Source organism: Brassica napus, chromosome C5, assembly GCF_020379485.1.
Source record: "Brassica napus cultivar Da-Ae chromosome C5, Da-Ae, whole genome shotgun sequence".
NCBI lineage: Eukaryota > Viridiplantae > Streptophyta > Magnoliopsida > Brassicales > Brassicaceae > Brassica > Brassica napus.
The window spans coordinates 40,228,692-40,243,813 of NC_063448.1; the positions used below are offsets into that span (position 1 = coordinate 40,228,692).

At 35.7% G+C, this 15,122-nt stretch overlaps 3 protein-coding genes and 1 pseudogene across 3 annotated transcripts; 1 reads left to right on the forward strand and 3 right to left on the reverse strand.

Moving 5' to 3' along the window:
* LOC125587824 lies at positions 1–2,496 on the reverse strand (annotated as a pseudogene).
* Positions 2,497–7,870: 5,374 nt separating this feature from the next.
* Positions 7,871–10,114, forward strand: LOC106393209. Its single transcript, XM_013833939.2, has 2 exons — positions 7,871–8,836; positions 8,945–10,114. The coding sequence occupies exons 1-2, from the start codon at positions 7,871–7,873 to the stop codon at positions 10,112–10,114; spliced, it is 2,136 nt and encodes a 711-aa protein (XP_013689393.2).
* A 250-nt stretch (positions 10,115–10,364) lies between these two features.
* Positions 10,365–10,849, reverse strand: LOC125587254 (uncharacterized protein At4g04775-like). Its single transcript, XM_048757479.1, has 2 exons — positions 10,658–10,849; positions 10,365–10,589 (listed from the first exon to the last, which is right to left on the reverse strand). Exons 1-2 carry the CDS (start codon positions 10,847–10,849, stop codon positions 10,365–10,367), a joined length of 417 nt encoding a protein of 138 aa, XP_048613436.1.
* Positions 10,850–12,769: 1,920 nt separating this feature from the next.
* Positions 12,770–14,683, reverse strand: LOC125587255. Its single transcript, XM_048757480.1, has 3 exons — positions 13,946–14,683; positions 13,076–13,756; positions 12,770–12,865 (listed from the first exon to the last, which is right to left on the reverse strand). Exons 1-3 carry the CDS (start codon positions 14,681–14,683, stop codon positions 12,770–12,772), a joined length of 1,515 nt encoding a protein of 504 aa, XP_048613437.1.
* Positions 14,684–15,122: the final 439 nt, after the last annotated feature.

Consider the following 15,122-nt stretch of genomic DNA (forward strand, 5'->3'; position numbering starts at 1 on the left):
GGTAACGTCGTTTTATTCTGAAATACTATAAGATTCCATACAATATACATTTATGGTAACAACTTACAAAAGAACTAAATAAATCTTTTAAGCATACAATCGTTTTCTTTTATCTTCAATAAATCTTGACCAAGATAACAAACGATAGAATCAACTACGTCTCATGCAGAGCCTGCATCCTTCTTGGTCTCCTCTTCCTCCTTCTCACCACTTGGAGCATACCCGAGTCCATTCCGTTTACTAGGAAATATAGCGAAGATACCGGCCGAGGCAATCCCCACAGCCACAGGCAAAACCATGACCAAAGTCTTTTGCGTTTCTCTAAACCGCGGATAAAAGCAGCTTGCGGTATTAGCGTCAAGCAACACAAGTGTTCCAAACACAGCCACCACGAAACCCGCGTGAACGAAATCAGCAATCCTAAGCTTGTACTTAGACAAGTCCATGGATCCTGGATCTGCGTAAGTCCAAAGACCCTTTCTGGTGACTATACCATACTTTCTTGACCCGCCCGTGCCTTTGAAACTATCGGTGAAGCATGAAAAAAACGCACGAGAAGCTGCAAAGAGCGATGAGAATGCTTGACATGACCTTATTAGATGTGGAGCATTCACCGTCGTTTGTGAGGACAGGGTTGAGTAAGAGGTAGATGAAGAGTGTTCCTGTTGGGAGAAGCTTTATGAGACTCTCGAGGCCTGTCAGGGATTTGTTTGCCATTGGTTCCGATGTAACTGGAGGGTTTGTTTTGGGTATTAGCAAAGAAGCTTCGGACATGGACTTGAATTTCGAGAAAGATTTATGAATGTTTAAGTGTGTTATTAATTGGTTTAATGCGTATTTATAGAGGAGCTAGATGGGTAACTCATTGATCCGGTCCGAGATGTTGGGTTTAGCACCGTAGAAAAAACTCGTAACGAACTTGACCAAGTCAGATTATTACACGTTTATAAGTCCACATGAAAACGAAATATAATGCTGAAATAGTTGATTATTATTTCCTGAATAAGAAAAGTAGAGACGAAAGTATTTAAGTTGTGGACCTCAAAAAGAAGAAATTTCTGAGGTATTGAAGGTCGTTTGGTATTTGATGAAACTTGACTGAACCAAAATAGAACTTTCTTGGGTTCGAAAAGTTTGTAAGACTATCGGGTTATAACTTGAGATCAACTTGACACCAGGGGGGGAGACAGCTGAGTGAGAGGGGGGTCACTTGACCCCCTATAGATTTTTGTTAAAACAAATTTTTGAAAGAAAAATCTGGTAAAATATTGTAAAATTAGTATACTGACCTCATAATATTTTCTCAACCATGACTTCACCCCATGGCTTTTTTTTTTATTTAAAATCTATTAACGGTTTTTTTTTGGCCAAAGCCCATTATCTAAATAATTACAGTATGTGATAATTATTTTTACTAGATATTTTACCGCGCTATGCGCGGTTTGTTTGTCTATAAAATTTATATAATTTTAATATTAGATATAACTGAAACCTTAGAGTTTTTTTTACAGGTTTTTTATGTTTATATTATATCATATATATATTATCTTAAACATATTAGATGTTTCTATTAATATTTTAGTAATCATATTTTAATCTTTCTTAAAATTTAAAATACTCTACATTTAATAAAATATAAATGTCTTCTATTATCTAATGTATATTATATATTTTCTTATAGATCATCTGATTGATTTTTTTAATTATTATTTGAAGTATAGGTAAATAACCTTTGCTTCATATAAATATATAATTTTATAAATGTGTAATAATTTTGAATATTGAAATCTGTAGATATTGATGACCAATGAAAATACTTTAGTAATTATTTAAGTTTTGAAGCCATCATTTATTTTTAATATTAAAACTGTTTGGCATTTATTATTTGTGAAATTATTTATTATGAAAGAGAGGCAACTTCCCAAATAGAGACACCCCACCGCTAAATGTGGAGGAAGCAACAGAGAGGACTTGGTTTGCATAGGAGGTGAGAATAGACGAATACCAACTCAAGAAAAAAACTGCCATACTGAGATTCCCAGGATCTTTGTATGAGAAAAAAGAAGTGGAATGAGGCTGTTGGTCGTAGGTAGGGGCGTTGTGCGGAGGACGAAGTCCCCAAAGGGGGGTTCCTGTGGATACGTACTGTCTAAGAGCGGAAAACATGTGTCTTGTTGATGAGAAGGAAATCTTAGCTTCCGGTCTGGTCCCAAACCAAATTTGATTCTCTGAAAATTATGTGAAAAAAAAAATCAGAAAATAAAACCAGAGGGAACAAACTGAGAATGCAAGTGCCAGCAATGACATATATAATACTTTGATAATGTTGCTCATATAATATGAAAGCATAGTTGACGCTCTTGCAAAAATCACTTAAGAATTAGAATAAGAAACACAACTAATCATGAACTGCATTTAAATTATAATTCAAGGATGTTTTTGATTAAGAATTTGGTTTTTTAATTCAAGAAAGCGTATTTACATGATGATTCAAACATGGAAAGATTGAATACTCTGCAATAACCTGCAATACAGCTAAAACAGATTAGTAAAAAAATCATCATTATCAACATAAGAAAGAAAGAGAGTGGTGAAGTACATGCTGAAAGACAATAGCTTCTTGAGAACAGGAAGGAAACTGCATTATCCTGATTCCAACCATTAGTAGACACTACAAAGCATATCAGTATCTGGTGCAAACCAAAACATGGTTACATCTAAAAATTATTAGCTGGTTGAGAACAATACGTAGCAAAAAAATGACAAATCAGTAGGGTTGTTTACTCACCAACCATGTATGAGCATGCAGAGTAACTGCAGCCAAAAAAAGAGCAATCTTGAAGGTAGAGACTGCCGCCAACAGACTCAAGATCTTCACCACGTGCATCATTGTCCTTGAAACAAAGATTATGTAAGATGTAAGTAAAGTATGTAGACAGCAGAAAACAACACTAAAGCAATGCACTTTCACAATGACCCCCATAACTGGAGCTGGTTATAAACACAAAACACTCAACTTAAGACTATAGAAATTGCGTTTGAGCAATGAATCCCTTTTGATCAAAAAAAAAAGCAATGAATCCCAAGCTCTACACCTAACCTCGGTCTGAACGCCGCCGCCTGAGTGTTGCGTCCAAAGGGCGTGCAAAGATAAGACCAGCCATGACTTTCTTCCCCGTAATCTTTGCACGTCGAAGGAACTGCACATTCATAAGAATACCTGCATCATTCATCGAATGCGTGATTGCAGCCTTCCAAACCCATAAGAATACAAAGCTTAATAGAAATTTAGACATGAGAAAAGTAACTGATTTTATAAAAAGAGCAAGGGCATTTGAGGTTCACGTCTATTCATTGCTACGGTTAGATTGACGTGAAAGACTGATTCACATGTTCAACGCCTCCAAAGTCAACTTTCATCATTAGAAGAAAACATCTGCAAACCAATATATGCACACAACTCAAAGCTAAATCTCGGGTTGATCAGTGAGACAAAGTGTTTAAGCAAATTAAAGGTGTTACCATAAAGCTGAAACATGAAGTTCAAAAGCTAATTAACATATTTAATTAGCATATAAATTCTCAGTTAAATCAGTGAAGGACATAAATTTTATGCATAAACTTGAAAACCAAACCACTAATTCGTACGAAAGGTATTACAAATTTGAAACATGACGTTTGAGACTTGAGAGAAAAGAGAATATGGAATTTTTATCTACCTTATGGTTGAGACGAATATTCTTCATGCAAAAAATAAAAACAGAACAGGATAAAAATTCATTAAACAAAGAACTGAATAAAAAGTTTGATTATGAAATACCCAAAGGTTAAAATACTATGATTTTGATATTTAAGATCAAAAACACCTGAGCATCAAGAGGAGAACGCTTGACATTTCGAGCCGCCCAGAATCTCAGCCTTAAGATCACGATTTCGAAGACATCGGCCAGCCTTAAGATCACGAAGACGAACATATGAAGTTTCCATTCTACCTACTTATAATTCTAAAATCACCGCCTTGAGCATGGTAAAGTAACATAGAATGTGGCTTTGAAACGGGGAGAATAGGAATGAACACGAAACAACTGTAATGAAGCGTAAGTGGAGTCTCAGCGTAGAGAATCTCAGGCGTCACCCCGCCGACCATCGAAGCCTTGTAGGGTTTCTTTTGAACTGGGCTTTTGGGCCAAATTTTACAACTCACGGATCGAGTAAAGAAAACAGCCCAATCCCCGCGTGACACGGCAAAAACACAGCTTTCCATTGGACGATTTAATTGGCTGACGTGGACACTCTCCTTATGGCTTATATTGCCCTTTTAGTATTGTATATTATTTTATCTTAATAGTTTCATGTTTATTTTTACAGCTGTTCGTTCAATAAAAATAAACTATTCAAAAAAAAATCATTTCCGTTATACATATATATATTTATATAGAAATGAATAAATCTAATTTCATAAGTTATTATTAAAAAATAATATATCAATTATCAAATACTTTTTAGATTTTTGATGATATTGTTATTATTAATTGTTGGATTTATGTGGAACTTATAAACGACAAATAATCTAACTTATTTATAATAACAAAACATTAGTTCTTACATGCATCAGAATATATATTAGTTAGAAAGCTGGTCTATTAGTTAAAACTTTTAGATTTCTTGATAAGATTTTTAAAAGTTATATGTTCAATTCCTATTTGTTGGGATGTACGCTTCTAAAGAGATTAATTTAGCATGGTTTCGGACCTTTTATCATTTAAAAAAAAGTAAAAATATAAGAAACATATAAAGTTATTTTTTGTAATCTAACATATAAAGTTTTTTGACACTGTGTTTGCGTTTAGATGTTAAGTTAGATTGCTTTCACACTATTATGTGTGTTTATAGTATAATTAGAAAGAATATGTAGCATCTTAACACTTTTTTATTTCCAATTTTTTTGCCATTCAATCAACCAAACTCCAAAGCACAATTAGTTTTTACGTACGCAAGATAGAATCAACAGCTCAATTAATTTTACTTGTGTAAATTCAACTTAACCTGAAATAATGCTGAAATAGTTGATCATTGTTACATATTACTCGTTTATAAGTCTATACACGAAGACGAAATAATGTCGAGATAGTTGATTATTGTTTCCTGAATAAGAAACGTTATGGCAAGTTGGATCTCAAGGAAACTTAAGTTACAAAAAAAAAAAAGTTGGATCTCAAGGAGAAGAGTTTCTGAGGTATTGAACAACGTTTTGTAATTAATGAATCTTGACTGAACCTAAAAACTTGTATTTTTTTGTAAAAGGGCTTACCTAAATAGAATTTTCTTTAGGGGTACGGAAAGTTTGCAAGACAGTCTCTAATATATGTTGCTATTTTTATTTTTCTATTTTTATTTTTAAAATAGAGAAACTCTATAATAGAAATGAATTATGTTTCAATGTATTCTTTTATAATAGTAATTTTAGAATAAAAATAGATGAATGCTATTTATTTTTATATAAATAAAAGAAAAAATTAGTAATTTCTATTATAGAAGAAAACTAGAGATGATAAAAATCAATTTCACTTCTAAATGATATTATAGACGAAAAATAACAATGTGTGAAGAAGCTCTAAGAGCATTCTCATCGGTAAATATACTAACATTAGTATCTAAGAAATATAACTTAGTTCATAATTAAAGTTTAAACCACAAAAAAACTTAAGCCATTCTTAGAATGACACATATGCAAAGGATATCTACATTTTTTTATTGAGGTTGTCTACAAGGTACTTCGTGTTCACCTCTTTCCACCTTTTTCATACTTTTTTTTTATTCTGACAAATAGTTTAGAAACTCAGGTAAAATATCCTTGTTGGGGTTGCCCTAGCACCATAACTTGAGCTCGACTGCACACGGTTAGCAAAAGCCATCATATATATACAACGAAATTGATGATTTTGTAGTTGTTTAAATGTTTATGTTACGAAGTTTACTTGTTCTATACGTAATTCTTGTTGTTTATTTTCTCTCACAAGAAAAAATTCTTTTTTTTTTTTTTTTTTTTTTTTTTTTTGATAATCCAGGGGTTCCCCACTTACGTGGGTCATTCCCCTGGGCCCGGTTAGGCAGCGGTCCACTTCACCCGGGAGGGCTTTACCTGGGCTGGGGACAAGGCCCAACACCCAGTACCGCATTTGATGACAGAATGGGTAGTTCGCCTCCGCTTGGCGTCGAACCCGTGAGCATGACAATTGGCCCACAAGGTCCTTACCAAGTGAGCTACCACATCCCGTCAAGAGAAAAAATTCTTGTTGTTCATTTTTTTAAAGGCATCATTTAATTTTGTTTGTCAAATGGATATATTTTCTAAAAATTGCAAGCATTAAAAAAAATATTTAATACATATTTATGTTCGCGTTTACAATTTGCAAATGTTATTTGTTTTTAACAAAAAATAGATGGAACTTTTTGTAAATATAACAATACTTTTCACACGCAAGCACAAACTTGAAATGCAAATGCAAATGCAAAGAAAATTTTCAATGTGTTTTTTTTTTTTTATATTTCCATTTGTAAATAATGCTTGACAAATAAAATTAACATAATATATAAGAATAATAGTTTTACGTGTAAAAGGACAGGAAAATATGCATTACATTCAAGACTTGTACCCTTTGCGGGCCTTTAGATGTCCAAACTATTATAATTACTTTTTTGAACGAAATCTTTTAACTTACTTATCATAGCAGAACATTAGTTTCTTTTTTATACATCAGATATAAATATAATAAACATATAACGTTTTGTTTATGTGTTTGCGTTTAGATGTAAAACTGGATGTCTTCACATTATTATGTGTTTAAATATAATTATATATAACATATTAATATCTAAAACACATTTTTAATATCCACTAAACTCCTAATCACATACGTTCACAAGATAGAATCAACAGCTCATTTATTTTACTTGTGTAAATTGAGCTAACCCAAAATTGGCTTTGAACCAACAAATGGACTATCTTGCCATGCATGTTCACGTTGTATTTATTTCAGGTAAATAAGCAATCATAATTGGCTGCTACAAGAGCGACTTATATTTTAGGTTTGTACATTTTTATTTTTGGCATTTTTCTAAGGGAAATTTGGAAAAAGGGAACAACTAAACTATGCTATTGTCCCCTTAGTACAAAATCAAATTTTGTCACTTTTGGACTTTCACTATCCTTCAAAGTTATAAAAATTCATATCAATTAATTTACAATGCAAAAAAATTAAGAAAAATATAAAACCTGAAGTAGTCAAACATGTGCATCTATGAAAAATATTTTTGGATTAAAAAGATATTTGGAATGGTAAATTGAAAAATAGGCTAAAGGTGTTAGTATATAAGATCTACCATCTACGGCGATTCAGAATATGCATTCTAACTGAAACACAATGATCTACATACCGAAGAATGCGCATTAGACCGAAAACATTAAGATCTAAGATGGCAGAATACAAAATCTATATTTTCTTCTATTTCTGCCTTTCTGGTAGATCATAAGTAATAATAAACGTTCTTATATCTTCTATTGAAGTATATACATTCTTCTCACTTCTCATATATCTACAATGTCTGTATTCTATATCTACCACATTATCTTTATTCTACCATACGTAGAATGTACTTTCTACTAGGTTTTAAACAAAATCCGAAAATCTAGGAAAAAACGGTTAGAAAATATTCCCTAAATCTATTAAATCTTTTTTATTTCCTTTTTTAAATCTTCTTCCCTAAATTTTTCTATCTTCGTTGCCAACCACGATTTGGACCAAAAAAACGTGGAGCTTCTTCTCTTTGTCATAGTTTCTCCAAACTTTTGTCAATCTAACGTGAGAATATGCACATCTATGCCTATTCTGGTTTTTGGAGATCGTCCAAAACAAAAGGGTGGAAGTTTCTTGTTGATGAAGAAACAGGAGGTAGATTACTTACTTTGGACACAAGCAAAACCTTTGACAACCTAAGAGTTATGGTTTGTGAGGACTTTGGAACCGATCTAAACTTTGTCAATATCGAGCTGAGTTACTTACCTTCCGATTTGGTGATTGGCCTCGACTCACCACCTGTTTTCATCACAAATGATCGACAACCGCAAAATTTTCTTACATATGTGAAGACCAAAGCTTCAACAAGGTTATGTGTGTGTATTCGATCTAAGGTCGGATTTAACTTGAATGAAGAGCCTGCTGAGTTGCCTAACAGAGAGGAAGTGGGTATGTCGGGTGAAGTTTTAGATGATATTGATGGTGAAGCCGAGCTTGAAGAAGAAGATGCAAAGATAGATGAAAGTGATGATGAAAACAAGTGTGAGAAAGATATGATCAACGGAAAGTATGTCCGTTTTTCTCTGGTTGATGTTTTGAAGAAGGGTCAACATTTTACTAGCAAAGCAGCTCTGCAGGCAACAATGGAAATATGCGCAATGAAATATAATTTCGACTACAAGGTTGGCAAAACAGATAGAAGAGTTTCGTACGTTCGTTGCGCGGATGATGATTGCCGCTGGCGTGTTTGCGCAGAGGGATTAACAGATTCTTCATATTTTATCATCAAAAAGTATGTACCTGATCATTCATGTTCTCCATCATCAAGGAACCACTCTGTTCGGACCGCTTCATCAAAAATAGTTGGTACTCTCATTAAGCATAAGTACGAAACTGTCAAGGAAGGGCCGAAACCTAATGATATCATCCAGTTTATGCGTAATGATCATGGAGTTGAGATATCCTACTCTTTAGTTTGGAAGGCACGTGAGTATGCAGTAAATGTTGTCAGAGGCATTCCGGAGAAGGGTTATGAAAAAGTTCTCAAATACTTGCACATGATGAAGGAAGCTAATCCAGGATCACACACATTTTACGAAACTGATAGCAATGGGAGATTCAGATTCCTCTTCATCTAATATGGTCAGTCTATTCGCGGTTTTTATGCTGCCATTCGGAAAGTTATTGTTGTGGATGGGACTTTCTTGAAGAGCAAATACAAAGGAGTGTTACTGGTTGCTACTGCTTTGGATGGAAACTCGAACCTATATCCTATTGCATTTAGAGTTGTCGACTCAGAGAATGACCGCTCGTGGGAATGGTTTATGAGACAACTTAATGTTGTCATTGCTGATGATCAGGGTTTAGCTTTTGTGTCTGACCGGAATACTTCACTTGCTAAAGCTATTGCAAAAGTGTATCCGCATGCTCATCACGGAATTTGCATTCACCACTTGCTGAACAATGTTGTTACATATTTCAAGGGTAAAGGAGTCGCTGGTTTGGTTGCAAAGGCTTCTAAAGCTTACCGAGTTGCTGATTTTAAGAAGCAATTCACTGCTATTTTCTCAATTAGTCCTGCAATTGGAACCTATCTAATACAAGCTGATGTGAGAAAGTGGGCTCGTTGTCAATTTCCGGGTTACAGGTACGATGTTAGGACCAATAACCCTGCCGAATCAATAAATTCTGCTTTGCGTTCGCCAAGAGAGTTTCCAATTATACCTTTGTTGGACAGCATAAGGGAAATGATGACTCGATGGTTTTTCAAACGTAGAAATTTAAGTTCTAAGCATAAACATCCACTGACCGTTTCTGTAGAGAAGAAGATTGAGCGAAGGATTGAGAAGGGTAAGAAGTTTCAGGTTTTCCCAGTTAGCGATGACAGGTTTTTGGTTCGAGGTGACACTTTTGAATGTATGGTCGACTTGGTCAGACGCACATGTTCATGTGGGAAATTCGATCTGATGAAAATCCCATGCAGACACGCCATAAAAGCAGCTTTCCGCGTAGGCAAACAAGCACACACTCTCACTGACGACATGTACACCACTGCTTCATGGAGATCGATTTATGAGGAAAGCATAAATCCTATTGGTGTCCCGGAAGATGCATGGATTGTCCCATCTCACGTTCAGCAAGCGAAAGTCCTTCCTCCAGAAACTAGAAGAGCTGCAGGTCGGAGAAAGAATCGTAGGTACGAGACAGTTGAAGACAAGATCCGCTCGTCACAAGGAACTCAAACCTCTAAACGTCGTAAATGCAGTCGATGTGGTATTGAAGGTCACAACCGCTCGACCTGTGATAGAGCAATATAGGATACAAGCCATTCGGTCTATGCAAGTTACTTTTCAGAGTTTTTTCTAAAATTATCTTTGTTGCATGTCAAACTCTGTTTTTTCAGGACCAACTCTGTTTTATGTTTTGTGGATGTTTCCAGTGTTTACTTCATTTTATGCAAGTTTTAAGTCTAACGTTAAGATTTGATCCATAAATTGACAACACATCTGAATACCAAATTGATTTGATCTTTGACAAAGTAGATAGATCCAGAAAGTAATTACAAGATCAATCAAATTTAGAACAGAGACATAAAATAGTGAGAATGGATCCAATTAGTCCTACATCTCCCGACTTCTTGTGCTCGATAACTGCTTCATCTACTGTCTTTTTCAAGGAACTTCTCAAATCTTCAATTTCTTCGACCATTCTCGATTGTTGCTCTTGCATCCTTTGTATCTCATCAAGCAGAGCCTCGTCGACCCACTTAAAAAGATGTTTCTCTTTCTTTCTCTGAATTGAAACACAAAAAGGTCAATTGGAACATAGAAGAATTAAAAGTCATAATTTAAGGGAATTACCTTCAAACCAATCTCACATCGGAAGAATCTTCTGTATGGGTTCTCCTCCGTTTTTGAAACATAAGTGACAATCCCCTTCCCACACCAGCATCTGGAAGGAATCCCTACATTGTTAGTTATGATCGGTTTTTGAGAAGGAGAGAAAGACGGAGAAGAGAAATAAACGATGAAATAAGTAGGGTTTCTGGTCATTGGTGTTATATAAGTTTATGTTTAGGGCAAACGACTACTGTTAATCGGGGTTTAGGGATTCCTTCCAAATCTTAAAAGTCAATACAAATCTTATGACTATCACAATACATACAAGTTAGGGTATCGTTAGGTAGATCGTGTATGGCTCCCTGTTTAGATTCATTTAGGGTATCGTTAGGGGTTCATCTGTTGTATGGCTTACTTTAGATTCACTTTATTTAATTTTGTAATTAGCCACTAATGTCAATAGTTTCAATTAGTCAAGTGGTTTATGTTGTAGGTACAATTACCGTAGGTGAAGTGTTCGATGCCCTCCATCTCCATTTTGTTCCTACGATAGACTTTAATAAGTGAGTCAAATAAGACCATTTACATTCATTTCTTGCCGTTAATATCAATAGTTTCAAGTAGTCCAGTGGTTTATGTTGAACTTATAAAAACCCAAGTGAAGTGTTCGATGCCCCTCATCTCCATTTTTATTTTTAAAAATTTTGTTTGCTACAATAGCCTTTAATAAGAGAGTCAAATAAGACCATTTAGATTCAGATCATGTATTCCTTTGTTTGTTCTCGTGTATGAAATCCAATGCTAAATAAGAGACTCAAATCAAATGCTAAATAATAGATTCAAATTCCTCATAAGAGATGCAAACCAATGCTAGTTACGAGTCATATAAGAGTAACTAAAAATGTCAATAACAACCTGCTTGCTAAACAAGACAGTGAAAATAGCATTATACAATCCCAACCGTAGGAGAAGTTGTAGCCTTCGGAGGAACAAACATTCCCCTTCTCGAAATAAGCTCAGGATCATTAGCAGCTTCCCATAGGTCATAAGCAATCTTGTGGCGAGCTTCACGAATGTTGTCGTCATTCACCAACGTTAAGTCCATGCCTAGAAGATGTGCTTCAATGTGCTTCAACGCATATACTCCACAATCGCTGCTAGTCTTGTTTAGGAAGAAGGGCATTGGAGCGTAAGTGACATCATAGGGCTTTACGGTAAATCCCCTCTTCTCTGAAGACTGCACGGCTTTAACAATTCTAGGGATGAGATGGGCAAATGGCTCCAAGTCTTTGTTGTGTTTCAGTCCCGCACAGTCAAAAACCTCTATGGAACGAGTAACAAAGTTAACACACATAGAGATCCAGTGGTTACCGTGTACAAGAAGAGGCACATACATACAATTGACATCAAGATCCCACACTGATCTTGTTCGTCCGTGTGAAGGAAGTTCACCAATTCCGTATTGGTGGAGTAGTCCTTCTACCCTGAATTTTTTTCTGTCTTTCTTGAACTCTATGTAAGAATTCTTCATTTGATTACTGAATATGCAGCTCATGAAAGCTACTTTGGACGGATTCCATCGTCGCAAAGAAGTCCTCTCGCGAAATAAGAAGAGCATAGCATCAATTTCCTTAAAAATATAATACAAACAGAGTGAGTTGGCGTGTTGCTAAAGAAGAAGAACAGTAAGTAGGCGTGCAAAGTAATGTATAACTTACTTGATTTTGCAGCCACACTGCAGGTCCCATAACACGTTCTGCTAACTCAGTTGTGTACATAGAAGGTCCAATTTTAAGGTGCCTGCGATGCAACATATAATTAAAAATTTGTTGAATTTAGAACATAGAGGGAAGGCATAGACTTACTGTTTGGTAGTTGAGCACCAATGAATCAGTTTGGCCCATGAATCCTCAGGGACAAACACTAATGAGTAGTCGTCGTCGTTCACCCGGTCCTCAGGTAATTCCATATCTTTGAGAGTGGATGTTCTCCAATCTCCAGGCTTCAAGGATGATAATGGAGTAACCCATTTAGGTGATTCTTCATCACTCATTTTTTGTGAGGGATCGAAACCTTTAACATGTGATACTTGAGAAAGGTTCCCCATGGCGTCTTGTAAATACTCTTGTGTGCTCATTTCTTTTTTTTCGATGAAGGTTCCCCATGGGTAGATGATTGTGACAAATTCTTCAAAAAATCCATCATATCATCAGTTTTGGTTTCAATCTCCTGTTAATAAAACCAAACTTAACATTATTAGCCAAAACAATCATTAACATAGTCATAAGTTCACTTCATAGTAAACACCAAAATACATTACAAGCTGATTTCCAACAAGCCGATATTACAAGCAAACAACAATGACATTACAAAAGAGTCAAGAGAAAATTACAACAAAAAGACAGTCCGACATATTACAAAGCTTCATTTTATGGTTACCTTTCTTCCTTGCCGAGGGCTACGACGAACCGTAGGAGGAACCACACTCTCCTCAACCTTGTATTTGCCTTTTTCCTTTGTTGCTGCAGGACACGGACTCTGTGATGATTTCCCCATTGTTGCTGAAGGACAAGGAATCTCAGATGCGCTGTCTTTTCCCATTGTATCAGAAGGACCCGGAATCTGTGACACCGCTTGCTTGAGCTCAGCCATCTCTTTCTGGACGTTCTCAAAACGCTCTTGGATGTCATTCTGCACCACCTCCTTGAAAGAGTTGAAAGCAGAGGTGAACAAACCTTCAATGAAAGTCTTCATTCCACTGGAGATACCACTGTTATGTTCAGCCGTCCGTTGACAAAGCAATTCTTTCTTTCGAGCCTCCGCACCAGGATCATTTAGCTTACGCTTGCCCCTTCTTGCAACAACAGCCGGTTCCTCTATATGTGTATCTGTGACATCTTCGACTTCAACATTCTCTCCATCCTTTTCTGAATCAGAAAGCTCCAAAGTTGGAGGCAAAGCCTCGACTTCCCATACGAATTCCGTCCAATCCTGCTTGGCATTGAGAAGAGTAACAATACGACCAACTCGTTCATCTTTCTTCTCATCTTCCCTATAGAACTCAGTGCTAACAACCACATCATTGTTCCCAGTAGCAGATATAAATGGGAACAGCTCTCCCTGACAAAAACAAAGCCAAACAATAAAGTTACTTTTTGTTTGTTAACTGAATCGAATATAATTTTTAAAAACTTATTACCTTATTAAAGTGGGACTCTAGGCTGCTGATATCTGCATAGGAAACTTTCCCACTTCCTTTCCAATTCCTACATCTCACTTTGGTCATGTTTTTTTGATCTTTTTACCCACCATACTACCAATGTCAGGGATTGCCTCCATAACCCATATCTGAAACGCATAGGAGAATCCATCCAACACGTAACTGTTCTTCAGATGCAAATCTCTCCTTGCTTTGAGTATTGATGCAAGCAGCTCGTCATACGCGTGAAGACCCCACGGATACATCCTCATCTTCTCAAAATCCATCACCAAACGGATGTATTCATGAGGGATGAACACTCTTGAATCCTTAGCTATGAGGAATCCATGTATGACACACAGATACACTAGCCTAACCCTGTCCACATACGTCCACTTGTTGCATTCGTGAAGAAGCTTCGTCCTTATCATGAATAAGTTGACCTTTCTATTTTTCCTCAGCACATTGCTCCAGAACCCCTTATCATCCTTCCAATCATTGAAGTTTATGTCAGGTTCATCTTTGAACTTCAATCCTGTCACAACATGAAATTCTTGCGCAGAAAACCTAAGACGCCTCTTTGCAAATAGAAACCACAGCTCGTGAAGCTTCGAAACCTTGAGCTGCTTGCATATGAAGCTGTGAATGATCTTCCCTGAGTAGATGAGCTTGTTCTCTATGATTGCCAAAAGCGGACCGAAGACAAGATCTTTCAAAACTTCATCATACTCAATGTTGAGAACACCCTTCACTTCCTCCAGAATTGTACGTCTACACGTGTTGTTAATTTTATCAATTTGCGTCTCAGATCCTTCTTCAAGTATGCGTTGTGGAAACTCGTATGCCATTCCTATAAAACATAAAAGCAATAACTTCAACTCGTTAGTAATGCCTTAAGGAAATCAAACTATAACTCGCAATCAAACTAGTAAACACTTTATATTGCCATGTAACTCACAATCAACTCAACCGCAAACTACAATGAAAACCATCAACATGAATTAATTTGTTTTTAAACAATTCAATCTCTTCCTAGTTCATAACGAACAAAAAATAAATTTCAAACAATAAACTTGAATCAATTTGATTTCTACTCCATTCAAACTTTTAGTAAGATATGAACATCAACTAAATCAAAAAAAAAAAAATCGAAAAGAGGATCTCAAAACCTTACCTTCAATTTTAGGGAAAGAGAAACCGAGATGAAAATCGAACAACGTCAATCTCTTCGTCCGTAGAACAACTTAAATCTTTTCCTAGTGCATGCAAATAAAGAAATTAAGATCA